Genomic DNA, 23,543 nt, shown 5'->3' with positions numbered 1-23,543 from the left:
GCACAAGCTTCTTCAAGCTGAAATAAAAGCTCAATGCATGTAAAAGCAGCTTTTTTGAGCTGTAGTGTGCATGAGCCCTAACACAATTGGCCTGGTAAATTACTGTAATAGGTTTATAACACATTTCACACAAATAATACGTGGGAAAAAAAGGTTGAAATATAGATACAATACTGTATACAGCAAAGTACACAGACCACAACCACCAGAAATGTGAACTAATAATTGGACATGCAAACTTATGTTTGTATCTCAAAGTGTCCAACTCGAAGGTTTGTATGTAGGGGACTAACTGTACTCCAGTAATAAAAGAACTTTTGCCTCCATTACTTTGATAGGAGAGATTTGTAGGATGGGTTATATTATAAGCATTTAATGTGTGAGTGTTAGGCCTGGTTCACACTAGTGTGATTTCAGATGCGCCTTGAGTCACACAGAATCGCATGACAAGGGAAATCACATTGTTTTCAATGGTGTCCGTTCATATCAATGGCGACTCAGCAGGGAGGGATTTTGGAAAAGGTTCCTGTACTACCATCCCGCCCAACTTTCTGAAATAGAAATGAGGGACTCCTGTTAGCCAACGTATGTAGGCATAGGACATGCCCCCTTTAAGAAGAATTATACACAAAAAAAGATTGGTTAAACCCATAGGTGCTTTTTTTACCACCGCTATTCCCTTATATTGGCTTTGGAAATATACAAATGCAGCAATTTAGAAAATAGATGAAAGGTTTAGCACTAAGAAACATGTATTGATAGATAAATAGTGCATTTTAGGTACAGTTCTGCTCATAAGTTTACATACCCTGGCAGAATTTATGATTTCTTGGCCATTTTTCAGAGAATATGAATGATAACGCACAAACTTTTCTTTCACCCATGGTTAGCGTTTGGCTGAAGCCATTTATTATCAATCAACTGTGTTTTTTAAATCATAATCACAACAGAAACCACCCAAATGACCCTGATCAAAAGTTTACATACCCCAGTTCTTAATACCGTGTATTGCCCCCTTTAACATCAATGACAGCTTGAAGTCTTTTGCGGTATTTGTGGATAAGGCCATTCCTCTTGGCAAAAAAAAAAAAAAGAAAAAGTTCCTGTAAATTCTTGGGCTGTCTTGCATGAACTGTACGTTTTGAGATCTCCCCAGAGTGGCTCAATGATATCGAGGTCAGGAGACTGAGATGCCCACTCCAGAACCTTCACTTTATTCTGCTGTAGTCAATGACAGGTCGACTTGGCCTTGTGTTTTGAATCATTGTCATGTTGGAATGTCCAAGTATGTCAAATGTGCAGCTTCCTGGCCGATGAATGCAAATGTTCCTCCAGTATTTTTTGATAACATACTGCATTCATCTTGCCATCAATTTTGACCACATTTCCTGTGCCTTTGTAGCTCACACATCTCCAAAACATCAGCAATCCACCTTTGTGTTTCACAGTAGGAATGGTGTACCTTTCATCATAGGTCTTGTTGACTCAAATGTAGCATTTATGGTTGTGGCCAAAAAGCTCAATTTTGGTCTCATCACTCCAAATGACTTTGTGCCAGAAGGTTTGAGGCATGTCTCTGTGCTGTTTGGCGTATTGTATACTTTGTTGCATTTGCATAGTAATGGCTTTCTTCTGGCAACTCGACCATGTAGCCCATCTTCCTTCAAGTGCCTCCTTATTGTGCATCTTGAAACAGCCACACTACATGTTTTCAGAGAGTCCTGTATTTCACCTGAAGTTATTTGTGGGTTTTTCTTTGCATCCTGAACAATTTTCCTGACAGTTGTGGCTGGAAATTTTAGTTGGTTTACCTGACCTTGGTACAAAAAGGAATGGACAGGCAGACCATGTAGTGGAGGGGAAGTGCCACATCCAATGATTAATCCAAGAAAAAACAGGGGTTCCCCTAAATGGACTTTTTAGGCACTAAAGATGGTCGGACAACTACAAACATGTCTATAAAAATATACATTTTATTGAAAAGACTTTAAAACAAATGAAGCAAGGCATTGGTTATTTGTGCATCACATACATAATAATATGAGAGATAAGCTAAGGTGCTCTTTACACCCAACCCGTTTCAATATACAAGCCAAAATCTTCTTCAAGGGTGTGAAGATTTAAGAGGACCTTTTATATAGCTGGTTAGTAAAAATATTTGGATAATAGTTTGTTGGTTATCATAGGACCTTGCAATTGGAGTGGCATCAGGATACTGGACTAGTAATGGATCAATCAAAACGAGCATATGTGTCAATGTTTCATGTAAACAGGGATTTCCAATAAAGAGGTGAGGGGAGGGGAATCGAATCCCTCATGCACTCCACCGAAGATGGCCAGACCAGGGGAGTATACTGAGGCAGAAATGGAGAGGAATCCTGTGATGAATGAAGAGCCTCAAGGAAACATCAACCGCTTAGTCCAAGTCCAGTGCAGTAATGCCTACCTGACCTTGGTTTGGTTTCAACAGAACTCCTCATTTTCCTCTTCTTGATTAGAGTTTGAACACTGCTGATTGGCATTCTCAATTCCTTGGATATCTTTTTATATCCCTTTCCTGTTTTATACAGTTCAGCTACCCTTTCCCGCAGATCCTTTGACAATTCTTTTACTTTCCACATGACTCGGAATCCAGAAACGTCAGTGCAGCACTGGATGAAAGGGGTCTGTCAGGAGTCCAGAAACTCATTGACCTTTTATACACACACACTAATTACAAGCAAACAGATCACAGGTGAGGATAGTTACCTTTAATAGCCATTCAAACCCCTTTGTGTCAACTTGTGTGCATGTTATCAGGCCAAAATCACCAGGGTATGTAAACTTTTGATCGGGATCATTTGGGTAGTTTCTGTTGCCATTATGACTTAAAAAGAGTAAACACAGTTAATTGATAATAAATGGCTTCAACCAAACACTAACCATGAGTGAAAGAAATGTTTTTGTGTTATCATTCATATTCTCAGAAAAATGGCCAAGAAATCATACATTCTGCCAGGGTATGTAAACTTATGAGCAAAACTATACAACTATATAGATCAGATCAAAATAAGGGACAAATGAGGAGGAAGGAAGGATAGAGGGACGTTGTTTCAAATGAAGAACAGTCCCTGGAAATCAGGGACAGTTGGAAGCTATGTGTACTACTTTGGTGCCATTCCAGTGTGATGTTGGCCCCATAGAATATACAAACCTTATCCAAGTTGCATCCAAGTAGCGCTAGATAATGGCACTAAAATTCAGATGTAAATCAAACCACAGCAGTGTGAACCAAGCCTTATGCCTAGTACACACGATAAGAATATTGGACGAATGATTGTCTGTTTTATATTTTTACATGCTAGCCTCATATCAAACTAAACTTACTAAAATTCTTGTACAATAGAATATAACCCGGAAGTAATGTTACATATTGTATTGTAAGCTATTCTTTTGTTTCCGGGCATGCATGGTCTTGGTCACATGATTTTTTTCATACAAATACTATACCATATACACAAAAAGATTTCATGCTTGAAAGCTGTGTAGTAATGATCAGATTATTGGACAAGTGTATCATCTTGTGTACTAGGCATTTGGCTATGATCATGTTTTTGAACCTCGTTTGACTTTGTCTTACAGGAAACTTCCCAATGATAAGTGATGATTTAGTGAACTCTTACCATCTTCTTCTCTGTGCTTTGGACCTTGTCTACGGAAATGCCTTGCTGTGTCCTAATCGCAGGGAGCTTCTGAATCCAGCCTTCCCAGGTAGTAATATATAATAATCACAAAGTAAACTAAGTTATTTACTGGAGTCTTCTGGATTTTTTCAGTGAAAAGCATTTGCTTTGTCTACAGTCTTTAACTCATACAAGTTGCCGCTGACCAGTGTCTAAAGAGTATTAAAAAGTTTGTTAAAATGTATCTACGTGTGCTGCCATGTTACATAGTTACATAGTAGGTGAGGTCGAAAAAAGACACAAGTCCATCAAGTCCAACCTATGTGTGATTAGGTGTAATAAGTGATTACATACCTTCTGTTCTCAGCTACATAAGGAGCTCAGGGAGGAGAAACAGCTGCACAGGGTTGTCAGGATAAGACTGATCATTGGAGGAGAACAGACTGAGTTCCCAGCACAGCTAGAGAACTGACCACAGTGAGCTCTCATGTCTAGTGTGATCAGTTTTTAATAGGAAAGCAGAGGGAGTAGCAGGAACACCAGGGATTTCACACAAAGGAAACAAAACAAAAAGAACAGGATGCTTTTTCATACAAGTACATGGTACAGCAGCGACATATCAGGAATATGAAATGTTTGGTTTTCATATTCTTTAAATACAGTGTGATTCAAAAAGGATGGTGCAAAAGTAAAGCTGATTTATTCTTAAAGGAATGAGCCTAACACAATCGTATTACCATGAAAAAGATGCATTAACTGTCCAAGTTTTACCTCTGCACTACAAATGTTTGATTTTGTGATGCGACAGATTTTTGCTGTTTTTGCTGAAGATACTGTCACTAGCCGCTCCTACCTGGACATGATTACTGAATGGCTGAAGCCACAGATGGAGGAAAATCTGCTCAACCTAGTCTTTCAGCAAGATGGTAGGATATCATTCATACCTGAATGATACCCTACCAGAACGTTGGATCAACCGTGCAGGAAAGAATGATTCACCAATGTTTCTGTGGCCTCTGGGACCGCCAGACCTAACACCTTGCTACTTTTTTCTGTGTTCCCCCCCCCCCCCCCCATGCCACAGAATCTGAACAACTGGAGATGACGCATCACAGAATCAGTTGAGTCAATTTCCAAGGACATGCTGGCATGAGTCTGGACAGAACTAGAGTACTGTCTCTCTATCTGTCGTGGCACCAACGGGGCTCACATCGAACATTTGTAGTGCAGAGGTAAAACGTGGACAGTTAATGTGTCTGTTCATGTTAATACAGTTATGTTGGATTCATTCTGTTATAAATAAATCAGCTTTACGTTTGCGCCATCCTTTTTGAATCACACTGTAGTTTGGACCAAGGTGGTCCAAACAATTTGAACTTTTAACTTCACTAACAGATGTGTGGTGGGTGTATGCGCTTTATAAACTGTATGTAGCCTCAGCTTCCTCTGATTGGTTGAAGCGGAGATTGTGACATCATCCACTAGCTTCTCCAAATTAGCCAATCATAGGAAGGCTTGCATTCATTCAAGAATTAATGAAATAATCAAAGTTTGATTTTGTTCCGGGAATGGGATGGAAAGTCCTCTTCCCGCTGCCGGAACACAGCACTGTAATTGAGCTACATACAGTTTATACAGCGCACACAGCCGCTGCATCTGTTAGTGAAGTAAATAGTCCATTTGGACTAGCTTGGTCCAAACAACCTATTTAAAGTTCTCTGAAACCAAAAAAATGTAATAAAAAAAAGACCTAATTTTTTGGTACAATAGTTTTTATTGTAATAAGTGCAACAAAATAATAACCGATCACCCACGCAAGGGCACAGCACATCAAACATATCATAAAGGCATGGGCAAAAATGGGATCAGCTAGATATTTCGGAGATACAAGGTGTCCACTGAGCGACCTTGGGAAATGAGCCGAAGGTCCACGTATGTCGCCTAGGCCCATAGGCCAAAAACGTGCATGTTTTAAACTTGAACAGTTTAGAAAAATGATTTGGATGATCAGAGACCCAAAAGTGTATTTTATACTTCCAATCTCTTGAGTTGGGCTGCCAGTGCCTATTCAGTAGGGCTAAAATGTATTTGTGAAATCCAACAAGTGTCACTATATGAGACCTGAAAAAGCCATAGTGTGCATGGACACATTTGCTAACATGGAGGGGAGTTTATAGGCAGAATCACATTTTAGTTTGGACCAAGCTGGTCCAAAGAATTTGAACTTTTAACTTCAGTGTACGCGCTTTATAAACTGTATGTAGCCTGAGCTTCCTCTGATTGGTTGAAGCGGAAATTGTGATATCATCCACCAGCTTCTCCAAATTAGCCAATCGCAGGAAGGCTTGCATTCATTCAAAGAATATAAAGCTCCCTCTGACCAGCACTCGGTGCTGCATGTTTTAAAATTGAGACGCTTAAAAAAATGATTTGGATGATCAGAGACCCAGAAGTGTATTTTATACTTCCAGTCTCTTGAGTTGGGTTGGCAGTGCCTACTCAGTAGGGCTAAAATGTATTTATATGTGAAATCCAACAAGTATATGAGGCCTGAAATATACAGTAGTTGAAAAAAGAAAACATGCTGACACTGCACTAGCCTGCATTGTAAAAAAGCTGTGTTTTTCTCACACGGGCTGGGATTAACCTAGCCTAAATTTCTTTTATTTGCTCCCTTTTGGTCTGTTAAAATCAACCTCTAAATATGTTTTTTTATATCTGTTTCACAAGTGCAAGTAGCAGTTCATCCAACCAGAAGCTTCCTGTTCTCTCTGCCTCTAGACTATTAATCAGTTAGCATTGTTCCCTGCTATTCCTGTGGACTATGAAAACCCCATCCTTAATAAAGAGCAGGGTGTTATGTAGACCTTTCACTTTCGTAGGATGACAGCTCATTTCTGTTGTAATCCTTGGACTGGAATTTTGTTAAAGTGGTTGTAAAGTCAGATTTCTAAATAACTGGCATCTCCTCTGTTGTAGTATGATCTAAAGTACTGCGTGTCAGTTTTTTTTTCAATTATTATCCTGAATACCGTCTTTCACAGTGCCACTGTGTGGTCACGTGATCTCTGTCTGCTCTTCTTCCCTGATCTAAGGAGAGCAGTGGGAGGGGCTGAGATTCCCCTCTGATGTCAGCCAGCCAGCAGAGGGAGATCACGTGACCACACAGTGGTGCTATGAAAAAAGGTATTTAGGATGATACTGTAATTCAGAAAAACTGACACACAGTACTTTTCTTACTACAACAGAGGGGATGCCAGTTATTTAGAAATCTGACTTTACAGCCTCAGGGTATAGCAGTAGGAGGGGAGGGGCGGGTGTGGAGATCGGCTCTCACACACAGACTAGGAACTGACAGGCAGGGAGGGAGGGGGAGAGGGAGAAACTCAGAGCAGAGAGCGGGATGAAAGAGGCACGCAAACTCACCACGGTATCATGGATCAGCAGCCATGATTACCATGGTCAGTACACATAAGGGGACACCGGAACAGGCAGGATCAACTATATTATTTTAATACTTGGAATTGGACAAATTACGCTGCACAAGCACTGTAGTATAGATCATGCTTTAAAGGAACAGAGGCTTTTTTTTTTCCTTTTTTTTTTTTAGGATTACAACCACTTTAATGACAGTATATCCTGGTTAAACTACAGGAAACAAAAGTGTGAGACACACTTGCAGCCACCATATCTAGGGACCAGTAAGCTGCAGCATTATCAATTTTTGTTCTTGGTTTTAAATACATTTTAAAGCCCAACTCCAGGAAAATGCAGTGGGCCAAACCTCCTCACTTCAAGGTTTAAATTCTCGTTGTGCACTGCACATAGTCAGGTAAGAAAATTGCATGGATTGTGAAATGTATAGCTTCTGCAGATGCACAATCATTTTAGAATTCCAGATCAATTGAGGTTGTGATGTCTTTATGAAGCATATAGATGGCTGTGCATGTTAGCTGGTTAACCATTAATAATCACAAGACCTCCTGCATTACTGCCTCGCACGCCATGTGCTATGGCTATACTGAACTACATCATGATGTCTCCCGGCAGGGTTGGCTACAAGGAGTAATATAGCTCTTTGGCATCTATCCACTATTTTCAGTTCGTCATGGAAAAGTTACACTATGACAACTGAGGGACAAGAAATGCCTGCTGATATTTTACAGAGGGACAATTTTTTAGGCCAGCAAATGAGTCTTTCAACAAAGTGACACCATTCAAACACCAACAGCAACAGCGAAGGATGATGACAGGGCCACAGCATGATTTAAATAAGTAAATAAATGATGTGGATGGCTCCCCTTCGCAGCGTCATTTGTATCCTGACAAAATACATAGATCAGAGCTGCAGCCATTGGCTGCAAGCACTGATCGAATACAGTGGTGTACACGCACAGATATTCAGTAGGTTCCTGTTGAACTGGATACCTTTCGATATATGTATACCCAGCTTTAGGTACACAACAGTGCCTCCGGAAAACTAGAACTTAATACTACTAGTATTGGCAAATGAAGGAGTACTTCTTCACTGGCCAGGGAGGAGACCTTGTAAACATGTGCAAACAATTAACCACACAAGTTTCCATTGAGTCAGCAGTAGATTTTTTTTCTTTCGTCTGTTTATAGTGAAAGTTATTCAGTACAGCTTTTGTTTAGACCGTTATCTGCTCACCTTTGTAGCCTCTTCTGGGCTTATACAGACAGGTAATATTCTTCTTTATGACTTTGCTTTTTTCTGCTGCTTGCCTAAAAAATATGTGTGAGTGTGTTGTACATTTTATATTGGGGATAGACTGTACTATAAGGTTGTATTGTAATGTGAGCAGTGCACTGTTGGATAGATAAAGGCATATTTGTGCCCATTTCAGTATTAGTTCTGCATTGCTGCATACTGAAGTTATTTGAAAATCTAAAAAATACTTCTTGAGTGGCTTAACCAGTTATAGCAGTGTATTATAGTAGTATGTATAATCATATCATATTATGGGTTTTTGCATTTTGGTAAATGTTTTTTTTTCTCTTCTAAATAATGACCTATATGTTAAGAGAATTTCCATTCTATACTTAAAGTGTTACTAAACCAACAACCGTAAAATCATTCTGTATATGCAGTAAAGCATGCTAGTTATACTCACTGTAGAACCTATGGGGTTCACTCACTGTGGGGTTAACCTCCCCATTGTATAAAAAGGCTGTTTGATCTTGTCTTCTCTGATTATACCCTTCTTCCACTGTCCCTTAACCATTTCCTGATAAGACAGAGCCTTTGGAGTCACTCTGCACATGCTCAGTTTGGTGTGCATTGCTAGAGAGTTTTTTTTTTCTATCTTGGGAGAATGCATGTGATCAGCACAGGGCCAATCAGCAGTGTCCAGATAGAGGGTCAGGGGTCCTGCAGCCTCATAAGACAGTCAAAATAAAAGTCCTCCTACAAGCTTTAACCAGACACTGATAGAAGTCATAAGATTGTTATATACTGCTAATGAGAAAAGGGTATTTAGCAGTTTATATTTACTAAAATAGTTGCATTTCCATGTTCTGAGTACTGTGGGTGACCAGATATAGTGAATGCACGGTCCTGGGTTTAGTAACACTTTAAGTGTTTTCCTGCAGATAAAAGCTGTTACATGTGGCCAGCCATATTTACATTGCTACCCATTCCATTCTGCAGTTGGCAGATTTTGATTTCAATATTAACTTATAGAATATCAACGTTAAGGAACCTTGATACAAACCTAACTTAAAATGGTTGTAAAGGCTTCTCCCCCTAATACTTTCCTAAGCCTGATATGGATCCAGCGACGTGCATGATACCTGAGGCTCTCCCGGGCCTCTCAGTACTGATTGGCTGAGATGAAGCAGCAGGAACCATTGTCTCCCGCTGCTGTCCATGACAGCCAGTGAGGCAGAAACGGGTGGCAGGGCTGAGCCGCGCTCTCTGTGTCTTATGGACGCAAAGAGCCAGCTGGGGAGCGAGCGGCTTGCTATGGGGGCACTCTGCAAGGGGGAGGGTCCCAGAGTGCCGGTGGGGGAAACTGAGAAGAGGAGGATCAGGGCTGCTCTGTGCAAAACCATTGCACAGAGCAAGTAAGTATAACATGTTTATTTTTTTTCACATTCACTTTAAATGACAATGAAAATTTGTTTCGTAATGGCTAAAACTGGAAAAAATTACTAACATATATTCAGAACAGAAATCTAGTGTTAATATGCACTAGATATGTCATACTCAGTGTCGATTTACCATTAGGCATATTAGGCTTGTGGCTATATAGGCAGCAGAAGCAAAGAGGCAGATTTTCTCTATACAGTTATCGGACACACTTTTTTTTCCTTAATCATTAGTACAAAGATAGGTGTCTCACAAAGGCTTATTTACACAGTCATAAAACAAAATACTACAGTTGTGCTTCATATAAACAATATATACATAAATTTCATGGGCAGCGCATTGTGGTTAGCACTTCTGCCTAGCAGCAGTAAGGTTGCCGGTTCAAATCCCAACTACGACACTACCTGCCTTAAGTTTGGATAATTGGCTTAATTATTTGGCTCCTGTCTAAATTGGCCCTAGTATGTGTATGTATGAATGAGAGTTAGAAACCTTAGATTGTAAGCTCCTTGAGGGCAGGGACTGATGTGAATGTACAATATATATGTAAAACGCTTTGTAAATTAATGTTAATTAAGTACCTGTAATAATAATTCATAACAATATATCCAATCATATATAAATACATTTGGTGTAAAGTGAATAAAACATAAAGCCAAATGAACATGGGTGGGATATATGGGGCAGCAAGTGAACATGTTGTCCCTGAAGTTGATGTGTTAAAAGCAGAAAAAATGGGCATGTGTAAGGATTTGAGCAATTTTGACAAGGACCAAACTGTAATGACTAGATGACTGGGTCAAAACAAAACTGCAGTTCTTGTGGGATGTTCCTGGTCTGCAGTGGTCAGGACCTAGCAAAAATGGTTAAAGAAATGAAAAACGGCAAAACAGCGACAGGATCGTGGCCGCCAAGGCTCATTGATGCACGTGGGAAGCGAAGACTGGCCCATGTAGTTCAGTCCAGTAGAAGAGCTAATCTATCTCAAATTGCTGAAAAAGTGCTTTGCAGTTTGTTGTGTATGGGTCTGCATAGCTGCAGACTGGTCAGGGTGCCCATGCTGACCCATGTCCACAGCCAAAAGTGCCTACATTTGGTTCTGATAGGTTCTGGCACCTTTCTTTTGAAACCAGCAACTTTTTCATCAATTTGAGCTATAGTAGCTCTTCTATTGGATTGAACTACACAGGCCAGCCTTCAAATCCAATGTGCATCAACGAGCCTTTGTGTCCATGACCCTGTCGCTGGTTAACCTGTTTTCCTTCCTTGAACCACTTTTGGTAGGTCATGACCACTTGAGACCAGGAACATCCCACGTATGCTGCAGTTTTAGAGTTGCTCTGACCCAGTTGTCTAGCCATTACTTCACTGAGACCAACCCAACTCATACATGTTTCATCACTTGACTTCCTCAGGGCTCAATTTCCTAGGGGCTTATTTACATTTCCACAATACTCTAAGATAGTTATCCGTGATGGATAGCTTTCCCTTGCTAGAATCCATATATATATGCGTTTCATCTTCATGTCTATGAGAGCCGATGTGTGTCCTTTTTGTGGTTTTGAGGCATCAAATGAGATAATGAAGCAAAACTGGTTGTGTGCATATGTCCTTATGATGGGTAGACCTCTCAAGATAAACAGGTGGTTAGACATCAGATTATTCAGACCTGTTGACACTCGCTGCAACATTGTAGCTTGCAACTTAGCCAATGAACAGGAAAGGCGCATGCACAGGTAAACAGTTCCTTGGCTTTTCTGAATGAAAATGGGGAAAGAATAGTCCAATGGAACAGAAATTTTCTTGTAAAAGAAGACAGGACCTATTTCTAAAGCTTATGCCGCAGAACTTCTCTCTGATGCAGGTAAATCTTCTGTTAACATACACACTCTGGAAGTTTCACTTTCTGGTTCCTCTGCTGACATCCACAACACTACTATATCCCGTAATGGGCAGACATCCCAACCTGCAAAAACTCATTTCAGGGAGGTGGGGAAGGCTTAAGCCATGCTAAATATTGGGCATGGCTTAAAAGGTGTGATTTAATAGAGTCTGAGATGACTTGCATAGTGCAGAATGTAGTAATGTTAAATAGGGAATATACAGTGTGGAGTGTATGGCAGTGGGTAATATGTGCAGGAGAGGAGTGTGTACAGCGGTGAGTAGTATGTGCAGGATGGTGTCAGTAGGGCAGTGGACAGCGTCAGTAGTTCTTTATTTTTATTATTATTTTTTTAGAATTGTGTTTTTTTTCATTATTTTTTACAGTTTACTTTTTATAGTTGTTTTTCACAATGATTAGAGGTGGGGGGGAGGGAGGTGGGGTAGTGGACATTGTCAGTAGAGCAGTGTGCCAGTAGTTTTTTGTTTTTATTATTTTCTCTATTTTTTACAATTTTGACATTTATTATTTTCTTTAAATCATTTTTTAAAATATTTTTTTCACTGTGCTTTTGGGGAAGGGGTGGAGAGTATGTGGCGGTGATGGTGTCAGTAGGGCAGTGGATGGTGTCAGTAGTTATTATTTTTACATATTATTTTTTTACAATTTAATTTTATTTTTTTTTTTAACTCACAATGCTTTTTGGGGGGAGGGGGTTGGGGCAGTGGACAGTGTTGGTAGGGGTAGGGGGGGGGGGGTGTCAGTAGTTTTTTTTTTTTTTAATATATTTTTTTATAATGAAATTTTTTATAGATTTGGTTTACAATTTAATTTTTTTCAAATACTTTTTGCATTTTTTTTTAATCAACCCTGTTGGGGGGGGGGTCTTTGGTCTTTGGGTCTTTGGTCACAAAGAGACAGAGAAAAAAGGCTGAGGACATTGATTCCCCAGTCCCTTTCTCAGCATTGAAGATGAATGGACAGAAGACAGAGGCTCCTGTCCATTCATAAACTGAGCAGAGTAACACACAGATTATTACTATGTTCAGTTTTCACAGAACACAGGAGCGATCTCACTCACTGTGTCCAATTCAGAAAAGACAGGGGCCGGTAAATGACCGGTCCCTTTCTCCACTCGCTATCCTGACAGATCCCCACAGCTGGCGGGAGAGGAGAGGAGGGAAGCCGGATGCGGGGAACGAGGGGGGGGGGGCGGAGGAGGAGGACAGGGAGCTGGAGGAAAAGAAGCTGTGATCACTGATCTCCCTGTATAGCTTTTTAGCTGACGGCCGCGGGAGGGAGAGAAGAAGTGGATGTCAGCTATACAGGGAGATCGGTGTTCAGAGCCGTCCTGCTGCACCGATCATCCCCGACTCTGAACCAGGAGATCAGCCCTGCAGCCGGGATATTGGGTCGCACTTGCAGGTGTCCAGGAGCCGCCCCCGAAATGCAGGAGGCTCCCGCACCTCACAGGAGACTTGGGATGTCTGAATGGGCGGAGGTCAGAGGAGGGAACCAGTGAGAGCTGTGTCTGACCCTGGAGATTCAAAAGTTCTGTGTGTGCTGTATTTTTCATGTAATGATTTAATAGCATAATGCCCGCCTGTGCTGTGTGGGCAGCCATTTAATGAAAGGGCAGATGGAGCCAGTGGCCAATCTTTGGGGATATGCATAACAAACTGACACATACTCTCGATGTCACCTGCAGACCTGTGTAGCGATCTCCTATGCTGCCAGTGAACTGCTCTGACCTCTGAATATCTGTCATGCAGGTGTCAATGCATTTGTCCCTGGCCAGTGCACTCCCTGCTGTGCTCTGGAATTTGTGGCGATAATAACCCAAGTGTCAACAGGAACACACACGGCGTCATTTGCCTAGATGATCAGAGCTGGAAGTAGAGAGGGAAAAAAAAGGGTATGTAGGGATCTTTTTTTTTTTTTTTTTTTTTTTATATCCACTAGTGTTATTGGAGGGGGAAAGGATTCCAATAACATCAACTTTAAAAAAAGGGCTGAAGATCCACTTTAATTCCAACAGACCAGGCTATTCAGCAAAAATTACAGTTAGAGGGCTGAAACAAACCATTTACCACGGACAGGGGTTCTTTATTCATTTATGTAAAACCTGGTTGCTGTAACTGTCCTAAAAATTGTAAGCTGGAGTTAATGTGTTAGTCAAATCCATCAAAATTTGCTCGTGTAGCCAACGCTACCTTCTTCCCAGATTGGCAATGCGGCTGTCCAATTGTGTCTCCATTGCTTCTCCATCCAGAGTAGAGACACCCTAAGACAGGAGGTGTATTACTGGCTGGATCACCAGGTGAAAAGAAAGAAAAAAAGCCTAGAAAGAAAGCTAATGCTGTCACTACATCTAAGGATTCATAAGCTGCAATATAATGAAGTGTTTGTTATTGGGGTTAGATAAGCTTTAAAATGTTACTTGATGATTCTGCAATGAAGGTCCTTGTTTAGGTACTTCTGTAATAGGGTGACAACGGATGCAAAGCGGCTGCAGGTGAGCAGCAGCAGTAAGATGTAGCAAGGGGTAAAGGAAGAAAACAAGTATTTTATTTAAAACAAAAAAAAAAGCAATTGTATCATTCAGTTAGCCTTTAGATCTACTTTAAAGCTATTGAGCTGTGCTTTTGTGTTTTTATCAAAAACGATTTGGTTGCTTGGTTGTCTCTGGCTTCAGCACTTTCTGAATCACTGGTCCACAATAAGCATGTACCAAGTGAAGTCAGAGCCCCTTCTTTATACTTGTAGACCAAGCATCTCAGAAAGTACTGAAGGCGGTGGATCAACATGGCATCCAACACATTAGCATTCTCAGAATTTGGTTTAGTTACATAGTTTTCTCACTATAGGTTTCCTTTAAACTGAAATTCTGTAATATATTTGAGTTACTAATTGGAGCATTTTTTCTTTTTTAAGGGCTTCCTGAGGATTTTTCCAGTAAGGATTTCAAACCACCGTCTGAACCCCCTTGCATCATTGAAAGTCTTTGTTGTCTCCACCACGGTTTGCTTTTGGAAGTCAAAGGCATTAAAGAACATTTTTGGAAACCATATGTTCATAAGCTGTTTGACAAAAAGGTATATAGGGCACTCTGTAGGGCATTGTACTGAGACAGAACAAGCACCACATTTAATAGCAGCTTTGCTCCCACCTAAACAAGAAATATAATGGTAAACTTTGTATTTTAGGTGGGGTTACCCATGTCATTCTACTTTTATCTTTAGATGTAACATTACAGGTCCCCTTTACTTGTCTATAGTGATTTCTAGATTGGAACTCTTTGACTTGAAATTTAACCTTGCAATGCTGGGTGGAGGTCGGATAGAGCAAAGCATCCTTTCCTGTGCATTCTGCAATACTGAGATAGCTAGTATTTTAAAGTGGTTGTAAACCTCTGACATGAAATATTAACAAAGCATATCCCTCTATAATGTGTACTTGTCTCAATCCAGAACACAAAGTGTCCTTTCTCTCTGCTATCTTCATGAGTCATTTCTGACCAGTTTTTCTGACACCAAAATATGAAAAGGTGACAGGGGATTGAGCTTCAGCATACAGTCTGTGATTGACAGCCTCAGCTCTGTTCCTGCATGCTGTGTGAAGGGAGGAGGGGTGTCCCTCCTCACTGAGCTCTGCAGAGTAACTTCAGATCCCCACCTCCTGCTTTCTGGAAGCTCAGACAAGCTGTATAGATTCTGCACTTTGACTATCTGTAGAGAGGAGAAGACTGCAGATAAACAGGTACAACTTATGTAGGAGCAATTGTTTGATCTCTGTGTATCACCTGAGGCCAGTTACTTTACTGGGTATACGTGAGTGTGTACAACCACTTTAAAGTGGAAAGATGAATTTCTGGTAAGACCTGATAAATAGTGACTCATTCTTTACACCCATCTGGTGCATAACCACATACATCTCTAGACCCCTTACACACTGGAGGCGTTTTTCAGGTGCTAAAGGGCTAAAAAATAGCGCCTGTAAAGCGCCTGAAAAATGCCTCCCCCGCAGTCCCAGTGTGAAAGCCCGAGTGCTTTCACACTGGGGTGCAGCGCTGGCAGGACGTTAAAAAAAAGTCCTGCAAGCAGCATCTTTGGGGCGGTGGAGGAGGGGTGTATACACCGTTCTTCCACCACCCCTGCCCATTGAAATGAATGGGCACCGCTGCTGAAGCGCATGCAAAGTGCTTCGGCAGCGGCGCTGCACGGGAGCATTTAACCCTTTCTTCGGCCGCTAGCGGGGGTTAAAAGTGTCCCGCTAGCGGCCGATTACACTGCAAAAATGACTAGCAGCGCTGTGCACAAACGCTGCCCGCGGCTCAGTGTGAAAGGGGTCTAAAGACAGCCTTTTCATTTTAAATGTGCTGTCAATGCAACACAAGACACGGTAGGATTGGCTCTTATCCCGGCTGACTTGAACTGAAGTAAGTAAGACTGCATTGCTGCAGTGCAAAGGTGTTAAAACTTATATATATCCAATTATTAATCTCTCATATAATTATTATTATACAGGAATATATAGAGCGCTGACAGTTTACACAACATAAGGCCAAACAGTACAATTTAATACAGTAGGAATCAGAGAGTCCTGCACGTTAGAGCTTACAATCTAAGTATAATCATTAAATTGGTAAGGTAACTTCACAAGTTAAATCTGTAGCTTTCATTAAAATAATACTTAGTGATCCTGCCATGAATGTACTTGTTCAGGGACTTCCTGTTATATGGTGACAGTGCTCCATCCCTGCCCTCTGTCCTGTCACATATGTGTCCAGTGGAGACTATAGACAATCGTTCTGACACACATGAAACAGGCATGGTCCATTCTTTTCACTATTAAGCATGAACTGGGGACTGTTCAGATCCTAGTCTGAACCCACATGAGTGAGCATGCCAGGAAGTTGTCACCTGAGCCAATCATACGCAGCCAGGGCATTCCCCACCCCGCAGCAGTGGCAGCCCGTCCATAAGGGGCGCATGGGCACTGCCCCCTATCCATGCGTCCGGCCCCTAATCTACATGCAGTACGCTGGATGTATGAATTCCAATGGGGGGGGGGGTTTGAAGCACATAATTAGAGACTCTAATAGGCTTCAGCTGTGTGACACTGGCGAATGAATATTCTACACTAATTCTCCTCCCGGCCAATCAGGAAGCGGGTCTGAGACCTGTTTCCTGATTGGTCGAAAGAAGAAAGCTATGCTGGCCACCGGGAGGAGATGCGAGGAGAGGAGACGCAGGGAAAGCAAGCCAACCGCCCGGAGGGAAGCCTGAGGAGAAGCTACGCTGGCTGCCGGAAGGAGACGCGAGGAGAGGAGAAGCAGCAGAGAAGCCAGGGTAAGTGTTGCAGCTGGGTGACCGACCGGGGGGGGTGGCTGGCTGTGCACTGTTTGCAGCCGCCCAAAAAAAAAAATACGACTGACCGCCACTGCAGTAGAGTGACAGCTTCCTGGCCAACTCACTCATGTGGGTTCCAACTAGATCCCAAACAAATCTAGAGCTCATCCTGTCACTGTCAGGAAGCTGAACCTGACCAACGCCCTGAAGCTGCCACTGCGGCGAGTGCATGTAGACAGAAAGTAGGTGCAGGGAGGCTGAGATGTAACAAAGAATTTAAAAAAAGAAGATTGTAAACAGTGTTTTCTAAAAGGGAGAAATAGATGCTGATTGTTTATGATGCACAGTGACTTTGCAATCTGTCATACTGTAATGCCTCGTACACACGATCGGACATTCCGACAACAAAATCCATGTTTTTTTTCCGACGGATGTTGGCTCAAACTTGTCTTGCATACACACGGTCACACCAAGTTAGTTGGTCGGAAATTCCGAACGTCAAGAACGCGGTGACGTACAACACGTACGACGAGCCGAGAAAAATGAAGTTCAATAGCCAGTACTGCTCTTCTGCTTGATTCCGAGCAGGCGTGGCACTTTGTGCATCAGAATTGTGTACACACGATCGGAATTTACGCCAACGGATTTTGTTGTCCAGATCTCAAATTTTGTGCGACGGAAATTCCGATGGAAACTGTCCGATGGAGCCTACACACGGTAGGAATTTCCGACAAAAGGCTCCCATCGAACATTATCCATCGGAAAATCCGACCATGTGTACGGGCATTAGGGTTTCCAGCTACTTTAGGTCAGCATGAATGACAGTTAGTAATGTGTGGTTATGCCGGCCATACACGGTTCGAATTTCGTAAGAATTTTCTTTCGAAAATCGTATGAAAGAATTTTCGTATGAATTTCGCACCATTAGTGGGCTGCAACAACGGCAATCAAATTTGAGGAATCGGACATGTTGGAAATTTTTAGAAAAACAAACGATTTTCTAATCAATGATGGGAGAATCGTGCGAGAAATGTAATAAGAAAAGAAAATTTACGGAGAGAAAAGAAGATTCCCATCCACGAAAATTCTTTTCTGTAGCAACATGCGGTGAAATTGAAGGCTTGGTCGGCCGAATTTCGAAAATCAATGGTGGCCTCATCGGATCACAAAAAAAACTAACATTCTGATTTTGAAAAGAAAATTTGTTCGAAATTCGACCATGTATGGCCTGCTTTACAGTGTACAGTAATATAAGTTGTCACCTCAACTGATGCTGGCCATATAAATAAAATGTAACAAGCTGAATATACTTATTATTGTGCATATTAACAATTGTCATATAGTTTTTTAGCAAAATTATTGAGAAGCAGCAGTTTACCTAAAATAAATGAGTCTTCATTTAGCTATTTGGCCTCATTGTGGTATAGCACACAGCGGGAAGATGATTTGCCTGTTTGGTGAGGTGGAATAACTTGTAGATCCCTAGTATATGGCAGGTAGAAGTAGATTTATGCCTTCAACATGTCATCTTGTAGCCCATTTTTCTTGCAAGCTAGTCTCATATCGCAAATGAAGAGGTTACTAAAGCTATGTAAATTCTCGCACGACAGAACTTCGGAAGTGATGTAATGTTTTGTATCGTATTGTATTGTATTATTTAATTTCCAAGCATGTGCGGTCTAGCTCTTTAAAAAAAAATTTCAGACGAATGCTGTACTGATTAAAAAAAATCGTAAGATCTGGTATTGTACGAGAAATATTTTCATGTTTGTCCCTTCGGATAATTCTGTATGAACTGTTGTGATTGGCTCTCGAAAACTGTGTGCTAATCAGATTGTCGTATGAACGGTTCGAAAGCATTATTTTTTTGTCCGATTTTCTGATCTTGAGTACTAAACTTTAGGTTCCCTGGTTGTCAATTTGTTGCATTTTCACATTCAACTCATTTCCTGCTTTGTGAATGCCATTTGTGCTATAAAACAAAAAGATCCCACAGAAATTAAAAGAGTAACATTGATGTTTGGTGTTTCAGATCCTTAAAGGAAAATTAGAATCACTGACAGGATTCTTGGATCCAGGAAATTTTGCTGACAGTTTGTAAGTTGTCATTGTTATTTCTTATAAGCAATGTCAAGTGTCATCATAGTAATCATGGAAACTGTTCTCATTCTCATTCTCTTATACATTATATGAATCTACAGGAAGGCCATTAATAAGGCATATGAGGCTTTTGTACTGTCTGTTGGCCATCTGGATGAGCGGGTGTTCCTAGAAGATGCAGAAGAGGAGATTGGAAGTGTATTACGCTGTCTGAATCCTGATCTGGGAGCAGAGTCTGTAGAGAGAGCCCAGGTGTCTTACCATTTGCAGCAACATTTTGACAGGGTAAGCTTAAAAAGCCCACGATTGCATAAGACTATCCCAAAAACAGGAACCACCCCCTAAGTATGTGCATGTATATGGGCACAAACAGGTTACAAAAGTAGCAGTTTTCCTATTTGTTGGCTTGTTCCATATACTACAGTGATTTTCGTTTGTCTGCAATGGATTTGTGCATGGTTCCGCTAGGGTACATAGAAAACAGTTGTTTTGTAAGTGTCCCATTCACTCCACAACGCTGGTGTGATGTGCAGTGCAGAAAAATATAGACTTAGGCAGGCCATAGATTATACAATTACTTAATTCCCCCATCAACACAGTCAGTGTTAATTGGGGATTCCAATCCTTCCCGCAGAGCTATTGTGTTCTGCTAGCGAGGAGCCTTCCCTGCCGGCAGAACACAATGGTTAGTGTTGCCAGCTATGGCCGGTGGCACTAATCGTTCCGGGAAAAAACAGAGAGGCTGGTTGCACAGATGTCACAGAAGTCTACTTCTGTACAACCAGGGGGCCCATACATGGTTTGAATACATGGTTTGAATTTCGTCCAGTTCAGCAAGGAGCGGCTGAAATTCAATCCATGTATGGGCAGCTTAAACTCTAATGTTGAGTGTGGTCAGTATTTAATGATATCATGTCTAGTGTGGTCAGTATTTAGTAGGAAAGCAGAGGGACGAGCAGGAACACCAGGGATTTCACACAAAGGAAGCGATATAAAGAGAACAGAATACTTTCTCATACAAATACATGGTACAGCAGGCACATATCAGGAATAGGAAATGTTGGGTTAACGTACTCTTTAACTGCATTTTTTCACAGCAAGTACTTTTACCGTACAATTTTACAGTGTGTGCCTTGTACACCATTAGTATGTCAAGGCAAACTGAGAAAAAAAAAACATATTTAGTACATCTGTGAAATACATGCTCATTTTCCATGTTTTACCCTTTGAATGTGCAGAAATTGCAGAAAAAATACCTATTGATATGTCATAAATATAGTGTGCCCCTACCGTCCTTTTTTGACAAGACAACACATGTGGTGTCAGCCCTACCTACTCCATTTCTAATCAATTATAAATGCAGATACAGACCTCTTCCCATCCCCCCATAGCCCCTCGTTGTGCACAAAAGATTTCAAGTAAAATCAATGGGTATTTTTTCAGGACTTATCGAACAAATATAAGAAATACACTTTAAGTGATTATGTGTGTGGTGAATATAGGAGATATATTCTCATACAGTACATAGTTTGTTTGGACCAAGTTGGCCCAAATTAACTATGTCCCTCACTAGATTCTGAGGCCACTGGGTGTTCTTCATAAACTGTATGTAGCTGCGGCACACAGTATACCGCACTGTGTTCTGGGTGCGAGCCGATACTTCCGGTCTTCTATCCGGAACACAATAAAGTCTGAGCGGCACTCAGCCATTCATAGAAAGCAATATATTCTAGCAATGAATACAAAGCTTCCTCTGATTGGCTGAGTTAGAGAGGCAGGCTGATGATGTCACATCTCTGACTCATTCATTGATAAAGTATATTGCTTTCTCGGAATGGCGCCGCTCGCACTCAGATCACAGTGGGGTATGCTGTAGGTAGCCTCAGCTACATACAGTTTATACTGCACATCCAGCGGTCTCACTTGTCAGGGAGTTACATAGTTCATTGGGCCATCTTGGCCAGTAAAGTGTAGCAAAAGCTGGAGTTCAGCTTTATAGTGGAAGTAAACTCCCCTGACCAACTTTACTGCATGTAAAGCATTTTTACAATCACTTACATGTAGGTGGCTCAAGAAGTATTACAAACTGCTCTGTTTAGGGGATATTGCTGATGTTTGTGTCAGTGACATGCATTTTGTCCCTCACTTACGACACACTCAGCAAGCCGTCAGTCTGTGCATCTGTGTGCCGTGCCTCTGATAGCATAGATCCAAGGCATTATAATCCCGCCAGACACCGGTGTTCATGAAACACCCCATGTGACCAGCTACGTCACAGGGGGGTGTGAACAATGACATTCATTTTTAACACAGAGAATATATTTGCACGTGTACTCTTATTGGTTTGCCGGGCTTTGTTGCCAAGTTTACTTTGTTGTATACTAAAATGAGGCTTGGTTAATCTTTACTGAGCATGCACGAGATTCTGGCTTTGACAGAGAGGAAAGGGGGAAGTACAGATGAGGCTGGAATTGGAAGGCAACCGCAAACATTGCGCCAGCTGGAACAGATAAAAAAGTAACCAAGCTGCACAAACCGTAAGAAAGATCCTATAAGGTTATCCTGGTGAGCAGGGTGGATAAAAATCAATTTTTTTTTTTTTAAATAAAAAAAAAACAGATGTTTTAAATTTAAATCTTTTTTTTTTTTTTTTTTAATAAAATGCTTTTGGAGTAAAAATCTATTTAAAGATAGTTTTGTATTTAAGATGCATTAATAATTTAGTTTAGTAAGCATGAAATGGAGCTTAGTTATGTAGCATGAGGCTATATATTCTGCAATATTAATAATTTTTGGTAAACTCATTCAATTAATCCAAGCTCTGCAAGCTGAGATAACACGCACTGCATTGATACATTCACAAAATTTCACAGTAACCATGAGATATAAAACAAAGTTCAGAAATATGCCTTTATCCCATTGTTTTGCAAATCTATGTACACTACAAATTGTATGATTGAATTGGTTCTGATATTGCTGTTTTACTAACCTGACAGCTTATTATTCTAAATAGAAAACCTTCATTTTTGTTTGCAAATATTAAAGATTCTACCTACCAGCAAGAAAAGGTCCTTACATTTAAAGAGCACCTGTCATTTCAGATACGCCATGGCAATGCCTGTTAGGAGGCGTCCACTCACCTTCTGCCACCACGTCCCTCACCTTGTTGTGTCACTGCCACATCACCAGCTGTCCCATTAAAGTGAATGGGACTGTCGGTGAGTCAACAGCGGGTCAGAGGAGGAGCCACTGCGGGATACAGTTGCTCTTTAAAAATTATGTTTTAAATCGAGTTGATTTAAATCAATCTTTTTACCAGTGATTTAAATTGTGATTTAAATCATCTTGAATTAAATCAAATCCACCCTGCTGATGAGTTTAGTACATAGTGGCCATACTGGGAATATTTCTTCACAGTTTACTTCCGCTTTAAAGTTGCAGTGTTCAAGTTTTAACTTAAATTAGTCAAGTGTCTACTTGGTGTAGCTGTCAGGGAGCGTGCTTTACATACTGAATTTCCCATGGCAGAGTTTGGTTTTACTTACAGCAAATAAAAGCTGTGACTATCTGTTACAACCAGTGCATTGGCCAATTCCTATTCCTGCTTCAGAGAAAACAAAGTTGCTTTGGAAGACACTAGTACAGGTCAAAGTCAAGGAAAAGTGACAATAATACAGGTTACAAATTTATCAACATCAATGTGCCAACTTATTACATATATTTTCACTTTAATGCAGATGAAGTCGCTTCGGATTTCCACGCCGCTTACCTCCCTAAAATACATTAAAGAAAACAATCCGTACACCACGCCTGTGTCCAGCGCCACATACAGTGTCAGACGCTTGTTTGCCATCCTATCAGGACTAAAACCTGCTCCAAGCGAGAGGCTTCTCCAGATGATGAGGTATCTTTATCTTATTCCCTGTTCTGGATGTATCTGTGACTTATACCTTTCCCATAAACAGAACTTTATCATCTAAGAATATGATGTGCTTATATCACAGGAATGTTGGGGTGCCGCATTTATCCATTTATCAAAGAAGTCTATAGCTGGGACCAAGTGCTAGCAATGTGTGTGTGGAATATGACTACCCTTTTTCATGTTTTATTTCCAGTATATCTATAGTAAATATGTTGAAGAGGATATGTATGGAACAAAAGGAAATATGTGCCTCAAGCAAGCTTGTCACTATGGTCACAAATTTGAGCAATTCAGACTGAGAATGTGAAGTGAAGCTGGGCATAGACACATACATCTCTCATTCTGCACAGCAGGCTCAACAAGAAAAATCACTTGATTCCCTTTCCAACAGTGTGGATGGGCAATTCTACCCTGCTGGCTATTGGATCTTGGCAGCTGACACCCATGGCTAACAGGGTACCTGAACAATTTCCCACCTGCATATTTGAGTTTTCAGTGGAAGACTCTCGAGCCG

At 41.0% G+C, this 23,543-nt stretch overlaps 1 protein-coding gene across 4 annotated transcripts in view; it reads left to right on the top strand.

The window, feature by feature from the left end:
- RBL2 (RB transcriptional corepressor like 2) overlaps positions 1 to 23,543 on the top strand; it is a 176,289-nt gene that overhangs the window by 75,360 nt on the left and 77,386 nt on the right. For all 4 annotated transcript variants that reach the window (XM_073604963.1, XM_073604962.1, XM_073604964.1 and 1 more), the window contains 5 exons: positions 3,622 to 3,750; positions 14,591 to 14,751; positions 19,040 to 19,104; positions 19,209 to 19,392; positions 22,845 to 23,011. In XM_073604963.1, the coding sequence (XP_073461064.1) occupies positions 3,622 to 3,750; positions 14,591 to 14,751; positions 19,040 to 19,104; positions 19,209 to 19,392; positions 22,845 to 23,011 (706 nt within the window). The remainder of the gene's footprint in view (positions 1 to 3,621; positions 3,751 to 14,590; positions 14,752 to 19,039; positions 19,105 to 19,208; positions 19,393 to 22,844; positions 23,012 to 23,543) is intronic.

Source organism: Aquarana catesbeiana, linkage group LG11, assembly GCF_042186555.1.
Source record: "Aquarana catesbeiana isolate 2022-GZ linkage group LG11, ASM4218655v1, whole genome shotgun sequence".
NCBI classification, from domain to species: Eukaryota; Metazoa; Chordata; class Amphibia; order Anura; family Ranidae; genus Aquarana; species Aquarana catesbeiana.
The sequence above is the reverse complement of the archived record's forward strand: the minus strand, read 5'-3'. Positions and strand labels throughout refer to the sequence as shown.